Source organism: Meles meles, chromosome 16, assembly GCF_922984935.1.
Source record: "Meles meles chromosome 16, mMelMel3.1 paternal haplotype, whole genome shotgun sequence".
Lineage (NCBI taxonomy): Eukaryota > Metazoa > Chordata > Mammalia > Carnivora > Mustelidae > Meles > Meles meles.
In genome coordinates this window covers 52,222,251-52,241,250 of record NC_060081.1, presented here as the reverse complement: position 1 = coordinate 52,241,250, position 19,000 = coordinate 52,222,251, and the positions used below count along the sequence as shown (strand labels likewise).

At 45.4% G+C, this 19,000-nt stretch overlaps 1 protein-coding gene across 4 annotated transcripts in view; it reads right to left on the bottom strand.

Moving 5' to 3' along the window:
- The window catches only part of SLC23A2 (solute carrier family 23 member 2), a 128,111-nt gene that overhangs the window by 18,548 nt on the left and 90,563 nt on the right, over window positions 1-19,000 (bottom strand). For all 4 annotated transcript variants that reach the window (XM_045980960.1, XM_045980961.1, XM_045980963.1 and 1 more), the window contains 3 exons: window positions 8,540-8,628; window positions 7,432-7,502; window positions 6,363-6,544 (listed from right to left, as the gene is read on the bottom strand). In XM_045980960.1, coding sequence (XP_045836916.1) covers window positions 6,363-6,544; window positions 7,432-7,502; window positions 8,540-8,628 — 342 coding nt within the window. The remainder of the gene's footprint in view (window positions 1-6,362; window positions 6,545-7,431; window positions 7,503-8,539; window positions 8,629-19,000) is intronic.

The window sequence follows — 19,000 nt, the reverse complement described above, 5'->3', positions numbered from 1 at the left end:
CCTTATGAAAAAGCTTTTTTCCTTATTAAAAAGCTTCTGATACAAACTGCCAAATACACAAAAGTTGAAAGAATTTACAAATCCCACCCAGAGACCAAAGACATCCACTTGCTTCTCACTGCAATACCAGGTCTTATACTTTTTTTTTTTTTAAGATTTATTTGAGAGAGAGACACCGAGAGAGAGCAAGTGAGGAGGAGCAGAGGGACAGGGTCCCTGCTGAGCTGGGAGCCCACCAGGGCCCACCAGAGCCCAGGACCCCGAGATCATGACCTGAGCCGAAATCAAGAGTCAGAGGCTTAACCAACTGAGCCACGCTAGCGCCCCATAAAATCTTATACTTTTAAATACCTACCAATATCGTCAATTTAAAAAACTATCGTCATTTATTTTAATGTTCATTCCTTACACTGAAGAGTATGTATCTCAGCATTGCTCACAACAAGCATGAGTATCAATGGGGGAATGGTTTCATAAATTCTACACTATTCCATACTATTTAGCATTGTGCAATTTTACGAAGAACGGAGTAGATCTAAACACACAGTCTTAGAGAGATGAGCCCAGAAAACTGTTAGGATGAAAAGCAGACGATCCCGGTAAAGCTGCGTCTGTCACTATGCTCGTACTCAGGCACACAGGGCAAATACGAACTTCTCACTCATCAATCGTGACTTTTTTTTTTTGAGGGGTGGCAGTGGGTGGGAGGAAATATTACTTTAATTTAGATTTCCCTGTTTAATTACTGTTAAACTTCAAATGACTAGAATTTTAATGTACTTAATATATGCGGTGATGGTACATGGGGGTTTCCTTACACTATTCTGTATTTGAACAGGTTTGAAAGCTGTATGAAAGTAATCAAAATAATGTTTTCTCATGAAAAGCAGTTCTTATCCAGGACCAATGCTTGGAGTTGGAAATGTCACCCCATTTATCCTCTCTTGAGAACCTGCCTCTAACTGTGCCTCTCTTGGCTGACTTAGGAACCTGTGTCAGTACAGTCTGACTCACCACCACTACCCCCACTGCTAATAAAATCCCTGTGAAGAGGTGCCCAGGTGGCTCCGGCAGTTAAGCAGCTGACTCTTGATTTTGGCTCAGGTCATGATCTCAGGGTCCTGGGATAGAGCCCCACATTGGGCTCCACGCTCAGCGGGGAGTCTGCTTCGTGATTCTCTCTCTCTCCCTTTGTCCCTCCCCCAGCTCTCTAAAATAAATAAATCTTAAAAAAAAAAAAATCCCTGTGAATATGCAGCACTGTGATAACTGGGGAGGCTAACCCTTTTTACATACTAGTTAGCCATTTATACTTCCTTTATTTGATTAAATGGCTGCTCATATGATACCCTTCATCCATTATTCCACCAGGACGCTCCCTTAATGAAACTATAAATTAAGGACCTTAACCTTTTTAATGGAATTTGTTGTAAATATATCCAAGATTCATTTATAATTTAGTTTATGTGGTTTTTTTTTTTAAGATTTTATTTATTTATTTCACAGACAGAGATTGCAAGTAGGCAGAGAGGCAGGCAGAGAGAGAGGGGGAAGCAGGCTCCCCACCAAGCAGAAAGCCCGATGTAGGGCTTGATCCCAGGACCCTGGGATCATGACCTGAGCCAAAGGCAGAGGCTTAATTTCAGTGGGTTTTGATGGGAGTTTCAAATGCATCAGTAGTAAAATCTATCAGTCTTTCCCTTTTCAATATCTGCTTTAAGAAGGATCTTCGCCTGGGTGGCTCAATGGGTTAAATGTCTGCCTTCAGCTCATGTCATGACCCCAGGGTCCCAGGACGGAGTCCCACATCAGGATCCCTGTTCTGTGGGACGTCTGCTTCTCCCTCTGACCTCACACACTCTCTCTTGCAAAAATAAATAATCTTAACAAAAAAAAAATATCTTGCCCACCCATTTAAATATTTATGTACATTTTCTTCTGGCACATTTATTGTTTTACGTTCTATACTTAGGTCTTTAATTCAACTAAAATGTAATTGATATAAACTAGGAGTCTAAATTTTCTCTAAATAATTTTTCTCATGTAATTCTTCTATTCCCCACTGATTTCCAATATGACTGCCATCTTACACTAAATATTAATTTCTTCTTGGTTCTGTTTCTATTGCTCCTATTCTGCTCTACCAATGTCTATCCTTCCCAGGGCTACAGTATTGTTATTAAGTTCTGAAATGTATTTTAATTCTTGTAAGAGCAAGTCACCATTCCCTTCTCTCTGACTTCTCTGGGAATCGCCCATATTACTTTATTTTCTTATTCACTGACTAGCATGTCCAGAACAACCTTAAATGATACCGGTAATAATAAACACGCTTATCCTGGTTTCTGATTTTGGCAGGCAGACCTGATATTTGTCTTTCATTGTTAAAGGACGAGGCACTTAAAATTTTTATTCATGAAAGACCCTTTTATTCCCATACTGCTAATAGTTGGCAGCAGAGATAGAGACTGAATTTGACTGATTAGTTATCATCATGATTTTATATTAATTAAATCCACCATGGACCTATAATAAATTTTCTAGGGACGCCTGGGTGGCTCAGTTGGTTAAGCATCTGCCTTCAGCTCAGGTCATGATCTGAGGGTCCTGGGATGGAGCCCTGAATTGGGCTCCCTGCTCAGAGGAGAGCCTGTTTGTCCCTTTGCCTACTGCTACAACCCACTTGTGCTCTCACTCTCTTACAAATAAATCTTTAAAAACTTTTTTTTGGGGGGGGGGGGGCACCTGGGTGGCTCAGTGGGTTAAGCCTCTGCCTTCGGCTCAGGTCATGATCTCAGGGTCTTGGGATCCAAACTGGCATCAGGCTCTGTACTCAGCAGGGAGCCTGCTTCCCCCCCCCCCCACCCCCGCCTACTTGTGATCTCTGCCTGTCAAATAAATAAAGTCTTAAAATAAAAAAAAGAATCTGCCATGTAGATAAAACTGGCTGGGAAGTCTCCCTGGTTTCTCAAAGTACCAGAACCACTTAACGAGTGTGGGAATTTGCCCTTCCTTGAAATATAATATACTCACTAACCACTGGAGCCCAGAACTTTTTTTAGGGATAAAATCCTCTGACAGCATTCTTGCCTCTTCCTGCAGTCAGGGGTGTACTCACAAGCCCCAGTCCTCCCCTTGCTTATTACGAGGTGCTTACTAAATACCTGCTCTGTGACAGGCAGTGGGCCAGGTGCTGGAGGTGTCATGGGGACCAGCACCGAGCCGAAGCCTTACAGAACTGGCAGCTCAAGTACAAAAGAAGTTGGCTGGAAACTAAAAAACAGGAGAGACAAAAGGAAAAGCTGGACAGTGGATACACAGATACAACTGAGGAAATTTTCCCATGAACAGAGAAAAAAAATGATTTGGAAAGCAGAGGAAGGGCTTGGGAGGGCCAACATTCTAAAAGTTCCAGAAAGGGACAAGCAGGAATGGAGGGGAGGAAGGCATCCTTGAAATAATTCAAGATCATTTCCCACCCCACCCCACCCCCAAATGTCTGAGATTCCAGAGTGAAAAGGGCCCAAGTGCCCAGTGTAAGATGTAAACAGAATGAGGGACAGTGAGGGAGGTTTCAGACACAGACAACGAAAAGACCTACAAGCATCCAAAATCCTAGCTTGTGTCCAAGTAGAGTTTCATAAGGCGGAGAAAGGAGCAGAGAGTGACCAAGTACTTCACAGGGCTGTGAATGGGCGAGACGGGAGCAAGCAGAAATTGGAGACCAGTCTGGAAGCAATGACCGAGGATGAGGACTGTCCAGTGGCGGGACGGGCTCTGGAGATGAGGCAGAAAGATGGCGTGCACGTGGGGAGAGAGAGGAAGCAAAGAATCAGGGACACCTGCAGGACTTCTGGCTTTACCAGCTGGGTGTGTGTTGTGGCCCTGATCGAGAGCAAGATGGCAGGGGTGGGGAGTGGTTTGGGAGTCAAAAGCTTGACACTTTCTTCCTCTGAAGTTTGAGGTGTCTTGTGTCCCAGCACCTGGAGGGTGCAGGCCAGGGCTTGGACCTGAAGTCTAGTGTCCAGAGGTCTGGCTGCAGGCTACTGTGGAAGTCACCAGCATAACAGAGGCTTGCCGGGGTTGTGCACTAGACGGGGTCCTCCAGGGGAAAAGCATGTGGCGGGGAGGCAGCCTGAAACCAGGTTCTGAGGAACCCCGACATTGAATGATCAGGGTGAGGAGGAGCCTGTTTGGGTTTTTATGCTTTTCTGGAAACCACCCATTTTATTAATTTTCTGTTGTTGTTTTTAAATTTGGGGACAGGAAGCATAGCTAGAACTCTTCCTCCGTGGACCTAGGGCTTTATCCTCCATTTGTGCCTTCACCCCCTTCCCTGCTCAGTTAGCCTTGCCAGAAGCGTGTCCACGTGTTATTTTCCAAAGAACCAATGCTGGGATTTTTCACTTTTATTTTTTCCCATATTTTTGTATATGTATTAATTTTTGGTCCCCTGCTTCCATTAGCCTCATTTTTATCCTGTTTTTCTAGATTCTAGAGATAAGCTCTTCATGTACTTTGCCTTTAAGATTGTGTGGGGGGTTTTTTGTTAAGATTTTTATTATTTTTTAAAATATTTTATTTATTTATTTGACAGAAACACAGTGAAAGAGAGAACACAAGCAGGGAAAGTGGGAGAGGGAGAAGCAGGCTTCCCGCTGAGCAGGGATCCCGATGCGGGGCTCAATCCCAGGACCCTGGGATCATGACCTGAGCCGAAGGCAGACGCTTAACAACTGAGCCACCCAGGCACACCTTTTTTTTAGGATTTTTAAAATTTACTTGAGAGAGTGAGAGAGTGGTGCAGGGGAGAGCAGACAGAGAGGAATAAGCAGACTGAGCCACCCAGGCACCCCAGGATTGTGTGTTTTTTTTTTTAAGAACAACTCTGACTGCTCTGTGGGATTGGTCAGTTCTTACCCTAATCTTCTAAAGTTATCAGTAATTGTGAACTTTCAATTTCCCCTCTGACTAGGAGCTATTTATAACAGTACTTTCCAGCTTCTAAGTGATCTGGGGGTTTTGTTCACCTTTTGCTGCTGGTTTCTAATTACCGTGTGATGGTAATTACATCTTCTCCTTCCTGCAACTGACTGCATTTCACTGAACAGACAATCTCCCATGCCCTTCTACATACCTGCGCTGCTGTGGGCAATACTGACTAACCTTCTGTGAAATAAGAAAATTAAGAACAATCCTGGACATTTCCACATACCTTAATCTGTAAGGAGAGATGGATTATAATTTTGCAAGGATGCACTTTACTCGTTCCAGCACAGACCGGCAGGATTAAGTGTTACAGGGTAAATTCTGGTCAGACTGTTTGGGCTCTGAAAACCATCGCAACCACTTACTGGCTGTGCAAGCCTGGGCAACAAACTTTGCCTCTTTGTGCCTCTGCTTCTTTTGCTGTTGAACGGGGCAAACGGCGGTGCCTACCTTAACTTACAGTGCGCACGCGTGTGTGGCAAAGCCGTACCGAAGCACAGGCTCAGGCAGGGCGCATGCCATTAGACAATTACAGAAGACCTCACAAAACAACCGGAAAATTCCCTTCTACGATTATTTACTTGGTTTTAGGAATTTCACTGATTGGCAAAATTCCAGGTTTTGTACCATTTCCCTCTGACAAGATCAACTCTTACATGTGCTCTTCAGGCACACAAAAAGAATGTGGGTCCTATTTATGGTATAGAGTTCCACGGCTCTAATAATCAATCTTATAATATTACCAAGGTCCTGGATGTCTTTACTGACAACACATCAAGGGGAAAATGACATCTTTAATGGACTCACACTTCCACGCTGAAGGACCAGCAATGCCTGGCAGGACTCTGGCGGGGCCTTGGCCTCCCCACAGGTGTAGGCAGGAGCCTGGGGAGTCACATCTCTTTCAATGCCAACACACCTTCCTACAGCACCCCTGTTTCCTGCCAACCTGGAAGGTTTTTTTTGAGTCTCACCTAAAGGATCTGGCTTCTCAGTGTTTCCACTCATGTGCAAGAGACTTGGCATGACCTCAAAAGTTAAAAACTAATGGCATCACCATCTTACACCCCCTTCCTAAATCCCAAAGCCTTACAACCCTCCCTCTACACATGGCTGCCAAACAGATCTTTGGAATACCTTGACTGCAATGTCATTCACCTACCTCTGGGACTTAAACCCTTCGATAACTTTCTGCCAAGAAACAAACCAAGTCTAAACTGTCAGACTATTCTTACTTTGAAATAAAAAAACAAAACACCACCTATCTCCTAAGGTCTGTGTAAACGCTCAGAACCGCACCCCGCGGAGGCTGCCGCTGGGTGGTGGGAAGGGGAGGTGCTGACAGTCTGTGCTGAGCGGTCTAGAGCACTCACAGCATGGCGATGCCCCAGTGCTTCCCCGCTCTCTCTCCTGCCGCCTGGAAGCCGGACAGCCCGATGAGGGCCACCGTGGGTGTAATGGTCAGGGGCCCGATGTATTTCAGCAGAGCCCCAGGCAGGCCGAGGAGGCCGATGACCACTTCTATCAGTGAGGACATGATGATGGCGCCCTGGATCTGGAATGAGAGAGGCCGGAGACAGGAGAGTGAGCAGCCTGTAGATCGCAGACTCCAAACATCACCCGCAACCACACTGGACAGTTCTGCCAAGCAGCGACTTACTACCTAACAGGCATGACACAGCTGGAAAATTCCTGAGGCCTCAAAAGAAACCAGTGGAGTGAGTGGGGTCTAGCTAACCTACGAATCACATGGTTGCCATAGGAGCATCACAGAAACGGGCACTAACAGATGTACAGCCAACCTGCCTCCCCACAGACAAGTGAGAGAGTTATCATTCCCGCTTAAGACACGGAGACATTGAGCAGGTAGTATTATCGATACAAATTCTAAAAGAACCCTCCTGCAGTGGAGAAGGGCTGTGTCTGCGTCCATTCTGAACTAATGGTAAAAGATCTTCCAGGTTTGGGAAGATCTGGATAAACCACCAGCCATTCTTCATGGCTGAGGACTCCCATGCCCTGTTCTGTTCAAGTGCACCACAGCAGACCAGTATCTTTAATTCCTTCCCCACACACGGGCAAACGCAGGCTGGGATGAAGAGTTCTGCTGCCCGTAGGCCAGCCTCTGTCACTCCCTGCCAGGGAGCCGTGTCCTGCTGGGCCGGTTACACTGGAGGTTATACATCTGCTCTGTGGGCACATGGTGAGGAGCAGGAAGGGAAACGAAGGGTAAGAAACAACACTGGATGGTGGCATAAAGCATTTCTGCACGCTTTATTTTATGGTGATGGCATCTTAGTTTCATGGAAGAAATAAACATGTCCAAAGTTGGAAAAGATAAGGAGGGCTTAGCGCAAAGAAGTACAATTTCTTGGGCACAGCCAACAGGGAAGCGGGGGAGAAACACAAAGAAGCCGCATGCAGACCGTGCTCATGTTTTACCTCGCGTATCCGGGGGTACCAAATGTGCTCTGTGTGCAGCAGCTCTGTGGTTCCATTGGACACTGAAACATCTTGAAAACAAAAACAAAGACAATATTTTTTTGAAGCGACACTGATGTTTTACAGGATATATTCATTTCACTCTTTGTAAGGAGAAATTTCTTCCCTGTTTTACATATATTTGTTAAAATACCCATCCCTGAAATTCCAGTTACGGCAGTATGGCTTACCATACTGAAAGGTGGACTCCCAACGCTAACGTAACCAAATGTAGTCATCGACTGAGCGCTCCCGGCACGTCAAAAGCTGACTGAACTGGGGATGCACACTGCTAGTGGCCTCCTCACACAAAGACCAACCTTTGCAAGCAGCAGAGCTAACTGAAATGCCTGATAGCAAGGCTGCTGACTGAGGTTTTTTTAAAGTCTGGAGAAAACAGAGGGCCTTTTCCAGTTCCTAAATCAAACCTGGTCACCAACTAACTCCTAGGAGCAAGGAAGGAAACAAAGGTTGGAAAACCTTGCTCCTAAAACCAAAAAGTGTAACAGTATTTTGAGAGTACAAAAGGACTATCTGTTTTTTCTCAAACCCCCTATCTGATTTTTTCCTGACCTTATCAGGCTATTTAAGGATCTCTGTAATCACTAATGGGGTGGGGTGGGGGTGGGGAGTGAAAGTCATTTGCAGAAAACCAAAGCAGCCAGGTCCTTCAAAAGCAAAGATGGTTCAGAGAAGGGATGCTGATGCAGCAAAGAGAGTGATTACGGGTGGTTCATAAAATCCACTGAAAGAAAAGAGGCAGAAAAATAGCACAAATGTTGTTCTAGTCCATTCCCATATTTATCAATTTCATTAGCATAGAGAAATGAGGCTCCTTCTGGTCCTTACTTGCTCTGGGGTTAGGGATGAACGAGTGGGGGGGGGTGGTAGAGAGAGAGACAGAAACACGATCCACAGACTGGAGTGTTCTAAGCGGTTTGTTGGTTTGTGTGTTCTGTGCCTGATTCCAGAAATGGTTTAAGGCTGCCAAGGGCAGCACGTCCAGGCCTCCCTTCTATCACCTGCGCTAAGGGACCCCAATGACGTACGTGGAAATAACTGCAGTTACCTGTGGTGTTACATTTCCATTTATCTAAAGACAGGATGGCTCGAGCAGGGGCCAGAAATGCAAAAGCACTGGCCTGAAACAGGGGTAACCTAAAAGAAACGAGACCAAAACCATGATCACGGCATCAGGAACTACCGAGGTAGTTCACGATTTGACAGCTTAACAGTCTTTTCCATAGACACACAGCACATGAGTAAATGCAGGCACGTGCGGGAGGAAGAGCCCCGGACTACACAGATCTCCTCTGCACGCGGCAAGGGCCACTGGCTTCTCCGTCCTCCCCTCCTACTGCTCTCCCCACACACAGCCCCGCATGGGCCCTGGGGGAGCCCTGTGGTCAGCGCCCACATCCCAATACCAGGCCCTGCCATCACCACCTTTCCCCTCGGGGGTGGGGGGATGTCAGGCATTTGGGCGTCTTGCTCTCCTGCTGAGTTTGTGAGCTCCTTCTTAAACACTGGTGTGTCTTCCAATTGACCACCCTCCTCCTCCTCCCTTTCACATCCTTATTGGTTATCACAGCAGAAAAATCTATCCCCCCCACCTGTCATTCCATTTTGTAAATCAAAAACTGCCCTAAATCCTACAGGATAAGCATCATAACCACATTAGCGATCTAGAACTACTGAGGAAAAAAAAGCTGTAAGTTACAAATCAACGGTAGACATAATATCCTGCTTAAAAAATAAAAAATATTCAAGAGTTCTAACCCCTATTTTTAAAGAACCCCGAAAGCATGCAGACTCTCTGTAAAATCTCCTGCCTTCAATCCTCAAACACCACCATTCAATTACATTTTAGATACTCCATGTTGCCTTTTTGAACACCTAAGCTACTCAAATTCCAAAGATTTTTGAATGTGTACAACATTTCAGCTATAATTGTATGAAGGTAGCTTTACAGGCTAACATGAGAACTTGACTGCTATTTTTAACATTTTCAGGGTGAAATCTAAAAATGACTCCTTCTGTTGGCAGGGCTGGCAACTCCCAGATGTCCAGATCCTTCTGAAATACTTCCCAGCAGCCTTGTGTCAGCACATGCTCCTCTGTGCTCTGACGGCACATCTGACCCCAACTGGAACAGGAAGTGGGCTAAGAGGAGGTGGCTCTGGCTGAAGGAGCCTTGTTACAAGCCCAGAGCTGGCACACACCTCTCTGCGCCAGCCACGGGCTCAAGATTCTCTTGTTCTCCTGGCTGTTTCAGTCATGCCAGGAAATCAGTTGCGAGTAGGCAGGATGCTGGCTGGCGCTAGCTGCAGAGGCGGGCTGCACGGGACAGACCAGAGGCACTGCTGGCTGTCACTCATGTGGGCATGCCCTCTACCAACCGTCCATTTATGATTACCTGTAGGAAGGGCCCCGAGCACAGTACCATCGAAAGTGGGAGTGAAGGTCACCTGAAGTGGGAATATATATTAAAGGAAAACACTGTTTGGTTTGATAGATTTTCAGAATTGCCCTGAAGGGGCAAAGGGAGGTCAACATCTAATCTGGAATGGATGCCATCTCAAATGGCCCAAATAACATCTGCTTTACTATCGTTTTGGATTTCCAGCATCACATCCCAGAGCCACATAACATAGATTGCATTTAGAGACCTCATCCTAGAAATGGTGCCATCGACACCACACTGGTTGACTCACTGATAGGAAAGTAAAGACTGGCTCTGGGTTCCACTCCCAGGGAAATGAACTACTCCTGACCTTGTCTGGACCAGATCATCCCCTGGGCACCTTTCAGGACAAACATTTTATGGCTTAACCATGACCAAGGGTCCTGAGAACACAGCTGCAAAGAATCTCCCTCATTTCAATCAACTGGGACCCTGCATTCCTTTGAAAGTGTGTGGTAACAGAAAATCCCCACCTGTGCTACCCCAGACTCGAAGGACTCTCTGGAAAGGGCTGGTTCATGAGTTCACGGTTCAGCCCCCCACACGCTGCCCGCCCCACGCAGCACTGGCAGGAGGACAGGTGCGGCTGCTGTACACACTAGATGCTCTCAGCGGCTGATGGGGCTTTCTGAAGCTCTTCCCCAGCGACAGCCTGCATAGGGCTCATCTCTCTACACTTGGTCATATGCCAGTCACCGCCTTGGGTCCCTGGGCTCCCCCATGTGGGCAGGACTGCCCACTCTTTTACTTTGTCCTGATGGCAGGAAGGAAACGAATCAAACTGTGCCTGTCTTTACACCGGGGGCTGGCAAACTGGCCCATGAACCCAATCTGGCAAATGACTCGTCTTTGTGAGGAAGGTTTCTCCAGGACACAGCCACTCCTGTCTATTTGGCAGCTGTCCGCAGCTGCTTTGGGGTTACAGTGATGGAGTTTAGTAGTCCCAAGAGAGACCTCAGAGCCCAAAATGTTTACTGCTTGTCCCTTTACAGAAAAAGTGTGCCGCCCCAGTGTAGAGGGAAAGTATTATCTGAAACATGGGAAGAGGTGGTGGGTTTTTGCAGATGAGCTTTTAAGGTTAATAGTGTCCCTAGACATTAGGAGGAAAAAAATCTGAGCAGACAGGCACCTTTACTGTGCTGACGCATTCCCATGTTGGGCTCTAGCCTTAGGATGGAGAAAAACCTAACCTAAGCCTTACTTCCTTTAAAACTCTGCTGGAGGCATCCCATTTCCTCCTCTGAACCCAGGAGACCAAAGCTCTGGGCCCCAGGCTCTTCCTCAGCAGCCCCTTCACAGACCTGAACTCTAGCTTCTCACTTCTGAGCCTTTGCCCTTCTCAGTCATCAACTCACTTCCAACAATCAATTTTTATTCCTCATTTAAAGGCACAGAGAAAATACCACGTCCTCCAGGAAACATTCCAGGATCTCCTTCCTCAGGTTCAAAATGCGTTCCCCTATAATTCAGGCTTTTCTGGCCAGGACTTCTCCAAATCACCCTGCAAGCTGCCAGGAAGCTGCTTCATGATCCCTGGAGTGCTGGTTTTTTTTTTTTTTTTTTTAAGATTTTATTTATTTATTTGACAGAGAGAGAGATCACAAGTAGGCAGAGAGGCAGGCAGAGAGAGAGGAGGAAGCAGGCTCCCCGCGGAGCAGAGAGCCCGATGCAGGGCTCGATCCCAGGACCCTGAGATCATGACCCGAGCCGAAGGCAGCGGCTTAATCCACTGAGCCACCCAGGCGCCCCTGGAGTGCTGGTTAAAAACAGCAATTTCTGCATCTCACCTTGGCCTGGTGCATCAGAGTCCCGGATAAGGCCTCCAGTCTGCATACTGAACAATCATTTCTGGGTAAAGCTGAGGCACCAGGCCCCACAAAGGGAGACTACCCCTGTGCCAGTAAAGGGATTTACTGCTTTACAGTGACAGAAAAAACGACCCCTGGGCTGCCGAGAAGTTTCTTTTGTGCGAAGGACACAGCTAGTCATGGCCACACACGAAGCTGGGGATGTCTATAGAAGCGGTCACCGACCCAAACTAATGGGCCAGAAGCACTTCGCCACACATGGGAGGGGCTACAAGAGTCCAGGCAGGGAGAAGAACAGGCACAAACGCAAGCCACATAGCAGCCTCAGGAATCCTCCGAGAACTGAGAACCGCAGGCACCTGACAGTGGCTGGGGGCCCATGTATCGAAGGTCAGGGCGGACCACGGGCAAAAGCCCCACACTGTGCCAGCAGACAAGAGCAATCTTGCTTGGAAAGGACCACTGTGGGGGAACTGGGAAAGGTGACCTTAACCCCAAAACATTCTCAGAAGGCATCCTAACAGGCCACGGCCTGACTCCATTTGTGGTCTGTGTGTCGCTGACCCACTCATGCTGCGGCGTTGGCTCCAGGACCCACCAGCCCAGGGCAGGTCTGTGCGTGCACTTCGGCCTCCATGGGCTCCCTTAGTAGCACCTAAGCACTCTGTGCTGGCGAGCTCCCTGCATGTGGACCTGCCCCTCTCCCCACAGGACCAGAACCGCCTGACAGTAGAAGCTGGGCCCTTTCACCCATCATCATTGTGTCCCCAGCACCAACCTTCACTTAGCAATTAATGGATGAATTAAAGGCACTATTTACAAATACTATTCTTCAAGAAGAATTTTATTAGACTAGAAATAAGAAGTCTTTCTGGGACGCCTGGGTGGCTCAGTCAGTTATGCGCCTGCCTTCAGCTCAAGTCATGATCTCAGGGTCCTGGGATTGAGCCCCGCATCAGGCTCCTTGCTCAGCAGGGAGCCTGCTTCTCCCTTTCCCTCTGTTGCTCTCCCTGCTTGTGCTTTCTCTGACAAATAAATAAAATCTAAAAAAAAAAAAAAAAAAGTCTTTCTGCCACGTTGATTTTAACAAATCAGGGAAAGGACATTTGGCGGGGGGGGTAAAGATTACAAGCACTGGGTAGAACGGACAGAGACTCAAATGTGCATGAATATTCCAGACAAAACCTGACAACTTCCCCAGGCCCTCAGAGCTAGCAATCCTCCCTGGTATCACCAGAAGAAAGGTGTTTAAAAAGTTTAAAAGGGTAGGTGGGCCCTACAAGCAGCACCTGGAAGGTAAGAAATGTTATCTCCCTGGAACTGAATCATTCAATGAAAATGAGTAAAACAAAAACAGTCACTCAACACAGAAAGTACACTCTGTGCCTGGATTCCCAATCTACCAAGAAAGCAATTCAGTTCATGCAAAACATCTCTTTGTCAAATATATACTTGAGTCTACATGGCAGCACAATTTTAAAATAATCTCTAAAAAATACAGAACAGGCTTCACCTCAAGGAACTGTAGTTTCAAAACTGAATCTGTCATCAGGAATGTATATCCTCAGTCCCTTAAGGAAAAGCAAAACACAGTTTGTCAAAGGAAACTCTTAACTACTAACATTTTCCTGTTATTTCCCATATGTATGTTCTATCAGCTGAACTATCTGGAAAGGAGCTTGAATCTTCTAAGAATAAACAACCCCTCCTACATCATCGCTTTCCCATGTCATACCCAAGGATGACATTAATTTAACAACATTATCAACTATTCAGGCCATATTTAAATTTATTTATTTATAAAAGTGCTTATACCGGCCCCTGCTCCCCCAAAACCAATCAGAGTTCCTATACTGCATTTGGTTGTCCTGTGAACGTTTAGAACCAGGCTAAACACTTCCGGCAAGGAGATTGCTGAGGTGTCGTGCACTTCTTAGAGCATCCCATCAGCAGGCCTGCCTGGTATATCAGATTGTCCCACCAGGTGGGAAAGCCTGGTTAGGGCAGTGACTGCTAGACTCTTCATTTAAAAAGGACCTTTTTCCTTTTGTAATTAATAAACTATCTGTAGGGTGACTCTTAGACTGTGTGAATATTATATTCCCACTAGCTTATTAACATTCTTACATAGGTTAAAAATGACAAGTTTTCCGTTTGATCATTCTATCCTCATTTAATTAGTGGCCTTTTATAAAGAAGAGCTTGCCTTTTTGCTCAACTTTATCTTGTTCTCTTTCTTTTTTGAACATCACCGTAGATGCACGAATTCCTTTTTCATTTAGTTTTAAAATTCACTTCTGTGACTATTCTTCTTAATAAACTGTCCAAAACTTGCCCAAAGCAGCCTGTTCAAGCAGATTTCCCCTTCTTTATGACACGACTCTCCCCCAACGTCCCCCACCACCACCTTATTTTTTGAGTCTTTGCTTTCTGACACAAAATGCTCCAGGGTCAACATGCACTTTTTCTCAGTCCTGGCCCGGGAGTCTAGTATTCCAGGAAGCCCAGTCCATTTTAAGATTTTTTTTTTTTTTTTTTAAAGATTTTATTTATTTACTTGACAGATAGAGATCACAAATAGGGAGAGAGGCAGGCAGAGAGAGAGAGGAGGAAGCAGGCTCCCTGCCAAGCAGAGAGCTCGATGCGGGGCTCGATCCCAGGACCCTGGGATCATGACCTGAGCGAAAGGCAGAGGCTTTAACCCACTGAGCCACCCAGGCGCCCCAAGATTTTTTTTTTAAGATTTTATTTATTTATTTGTCAGAGAGAGAGAGGGAGGGAGAGAGAGCGAGCGAGCGAACACAGGCAGACAGAGTGGCAGGCAGAGGCAGAGGGAGAAGCAGACTCCTTGCTAAGCAAGGAGCCCGGTGTTGGACTCGATCCCAGAACGCTGGGATCATGACCTGAGCCGAAGGCAGCCGCTTAACCAACTGAGCCACCCAGGCGTCCCGCCCAGTCCATTTTAGTGGAGAATGGGATTTAGAAACCAAGATGGAACACCAGGTGGGCTCACAGTTACTGTGGTGGCATTTAGTGAATAGAGCTAGGATTCATTTTTTGAATCGTGGGGTCACAATGACACCTGTAGCTCAGCCGTACCCCTGGATTATCTTCTTTCTTTTCATATTTATGTCTCTCCTTTCCCTACACTGAGCATCCTGATTTCCATACCATCAATATGTTATTCATTTGGTTTATCCTGTAACAAAATACAGCACAGAATTACACCAAAATCATTACTAACAAGACCACTAAAGGGACCTGGGTGGCTCAGATGGTTGGGCGTCTGCCTTCAGCTCAGGTCATGATCCCAGAGTCCTGGGATCAAGAGTCCTGCATCAGGCTCCCTGCTCGCAGGCAGCCTGCTTCTCCCTCTGCCTCTCTGTCTCTCATGAATAAATAAATAAAATCCTTTAAGAAAAAAAAAAAAGACTACTGAGATTATTAAGGCTATTAATACTTTGGGGCACCTGGGTTGCTCATTTGGCTAACATGTCTGCCGCCTTCAGCTCAGGTCAAGATCTCAGGGTCCTGGGATCAAGCCCCAGGTCAGGCTCCCTGCTAATAAGCAGGGAGCCTGCTTCTTCCTGCCCTCTGCCTGCTTGCTGTTCCATCTGCCTGTGCTCTCTCTATCAAATAAACTCTTAAAAAAAAAAAGACTATTAAGATTTCTGTTTTGTCCTTAAAATACATCCCATTTAGGGCATGGAAAGCACTGTGTTCTGAAGTCTGTGAATGAATTCTTTTCTGTGTGGTTAGCAATTTGACATGTAGTTAGGTTCATGTGTTTCTGTAATTTTAGGATTTGCTTTTCTTCATCCTTTTAGATTTATGTTTTGAGCATGTTGAACATCTGTACAGTTTAAAAATCAAACCACAGAGAGATATATACCAGGAAAGTCTCACTCCTATCCCATCCCCTCCGTCCCATTCTCAGCTATTTCCTACAGTTAACCATTTTCCTTCATTCCTAGATTATCTTTGTTCCTTCATGCCTGCACTCACACTTTCTTGCCACTTGTTTTTTCCTGCATATCCTGGAACTTACTCTATACCACTTTACAGAGATCGTCTCCATTTTTTCTCAGGCTGCATGGACTATACTGTGTGATGTACAAATAGCAGCCAGTCTCCTACAGATATGCATTTGAGTTGTTAAATATTTTGCCATTACAAATAGTATAGCAATAAATAACTTTTGGGGCATTGTTCTGCATTTATGGGAGTGTATCTTCAGAGTAAATTTCTATAAGTGGGATTGCTAGATCAAATGGTAAATGCATATATACTCTAGATATTGTAAAAGGGTTGACCTATTTTCGCTCCAGACAGCAATGTATAAGATGTTCTCCTATAGTCTTACCATCAGAGTGGCTCATCGAAATTTTTATTTTTTGTGAATCTACCAAAGGTGAGAAGTGGTATCTCAGAGCTTTAGTTTAGATTATTATTATAAATTGACTTATTCTTACATATGGAAAAGGACTTTTCTATGATCTATTCATGTCTTCTGCTTTTTCTGCCTACATAATTTTTGGGACCTTTTTAAAATATGTTGACTTGTAGCTGGTGAAACCACTCTGGAAAACAGAATGGAGGTTCCTCAAGAAGTTGCTACCCTACGACCCAGCAATCACGCAACTGGGTATTTTCCCTAAAGATACAAATGTAGTGATCCGAAGGGGCACGTGCACCTGAATGTTTATAGCAGCAATGTCCACAATAGCCAAACTATGGACAGAGCCTAGATGTCCATCAACAGATGAATGGATAAGGAAGATTTGGTGTACATATACATACATACATACACACACGCACGTGCGCACCCCACACACAATAGAATACTATGCAGCCATCAAAACCCCCCAAAATTTGCAACGCCATGGATGGAACTAGAGGGTATTATGCTAAGAGAAATAAGTCAATCAGAGAAAGACAATTATATGATCTCTCTGATAGGAGGATTTTGAGAGGCGGTGGGGGGGGTCGTGGAGTAGGGAGGGAAAAAATTGAAACAAGATGGGACTGGGGAGGGAGACAACCCATAAGAGACTCTTAATCTCAGGAAACAAACCGAGGGTTGCTGAAGGGGAGTGGGGTAGGAGGGATAGGGTGGCTGGGTGATGGACACTGGGGAGAGTATGTGCTATGGTGAGTGCTATGAATTGTGTAAGACTGATGATTCACAGACAAGTAATACATTATACGTTAATTTTTAAAAAAGAGTACACTTGTGATAAGCACTGGATGATGTATGGAATTGTTGAATCACTATCCTGTATACATGAAACTAACATAACACTGTATGTTAACTATACTGGAATTAAAATTTTTTAAAATATTTTTTAAAATGGGAGAAATAAAAAAAATATATATTCTTTCATTCTTAAAACACCTTGACTTTTAAGAGTCCTTTCTATATTAGAGATTTGGACTTTATCTGTGATGCATTACAAATATTTTTCCATTTTGTCATTTTTATGGTATATTTTTACAATGTAAAGTTTAAAATTTTTTATATTTAATGTCATCAAATTTGTTATCCTTTTGTTTTGGGGGTTTGAGTCCTAGTTTAAAAGTCTTTCCCTACTTCTAGGTTATATAGGATTTAACCCTTGTTTTATTCTAATACTTATATAGTTTCATGATTCTTACATTTGGATCTCTAATCCATTCTGGATTGACTAAAAACAAACAAACAAAAAAACAAAAATACCTCCTCACTAAAGACAAGAGTAACCTTTTCTTTTTTTCACTCCCCAAGTGTAACCTTTTCTCTTCAAGTTTATGCTATTCTTGTTTTACAGGCAAATGCTAAAATTAGATGAACACTCCAGTCAGCACTTCCAGTCACAGAGTCCTGGAGATCCTCAGTGGGAAGCAGCCAACTCGCTTCCCTCCCAAGCCATAGCTCACAGCTGGGGCTTTGTCTGGACAGAGCACAGGAATTCATTAGGGCTAGCTGGATACGATTTTGATAACCTCCTTGTCAAGTGTTATAGTACCAACTATTTCCAGTCAAGAGTCTGTTACCCTAAAACACTTTCGTGGAGAACTGAACTCAATAACCCCACATGTACTAAGAGGATTCTGCCAGTCTCCTAGCCCCAGGAGCATCAGAAACACTCACAGAGAAACAGCCTGTCAAATGAAGGGGAAATATCCTGGAAAAGCCAGTGTTGAAGGAGCTAAACTTGAGCAGGCTCAGTGGAGAGGTGGCGGGTGCTCAGGCCGCACGAGGAGTGGAAGACGTGCCCTAACCATTTTCTGATGGCGACAGATTCAGGGCCCCTCCCTGGCCAGGGGATGCTGTCTGTGGCTGAGGAGTGCAGGCAACGACCTACTACATGGACCAAGGACATGATGCTCAGCCAGACAGCCTAGCCCTTGCCCCCTGCATCCCCCACCTCACCTGCACCCAACTGCCTCCTTCCCTTCTAAAAGGCCCACTAAAATAATGAGAGCAAACAGGCAGGTGTGGACAGGTTCCAGGCATTATCTCATTTGATGCTAACAATTTCACCATTATTAATTACCACTTTACAGATAAGGGAAGAGAGCTTTCAGAAAACAGACAGATTGTCCAAGGTCACAAGGCTGGAAAACAGTGGAACAGGAGTGATGCCTGCTCTGACGCCAAAGCTCTCCAATACAGCTGGTTAGGGGACTGAGGCAAAGCTCCCTCAAAAGTCATTAGCTCCAAGTTCTCACTGGCTCCCAATTCTGTAACCTCCTACCCAAAATTTGAGTTAAATGGACATTATTTTTTTAAAATTTAGGGGAAAACCTTGCGACCTGCTACTATATGTCTGCTTCAAGTGACAGAATATGAAAGACTCTCAGCCTCATGGTCATTCTGGCAAACATGTTCACACTGAATCAACCGTGCTTCTGGCCCCACCCCCCAGGTTACAACAGAGAAGGGCAATTGTCAAAAAAAATCAAATACCACCCCAAGGACACAGTCAGACAAATTCAGACCACTGGACTCAACAGGACAACTGGCCTGGGCGCTTTATGGAGGCAAAGCTATGGAGGAAAGATGTGAGGACAGCCTATTATTCAGAGACCAAAGAGACACAGTAAACAAATGTGCCACATGACCCAGACTGCATCCAGATTCAGGAAGCCTGGGAAATTAAACAGCCTGCATGTTAGATCGTACAGCAGAACAACAGTGCTCTCAGGTGTGGTAAATCACCCAGTGGGACCCTCAGGCCCACAAGTGTTTATGGGTCAGCTGGCACGGGAGCCACTT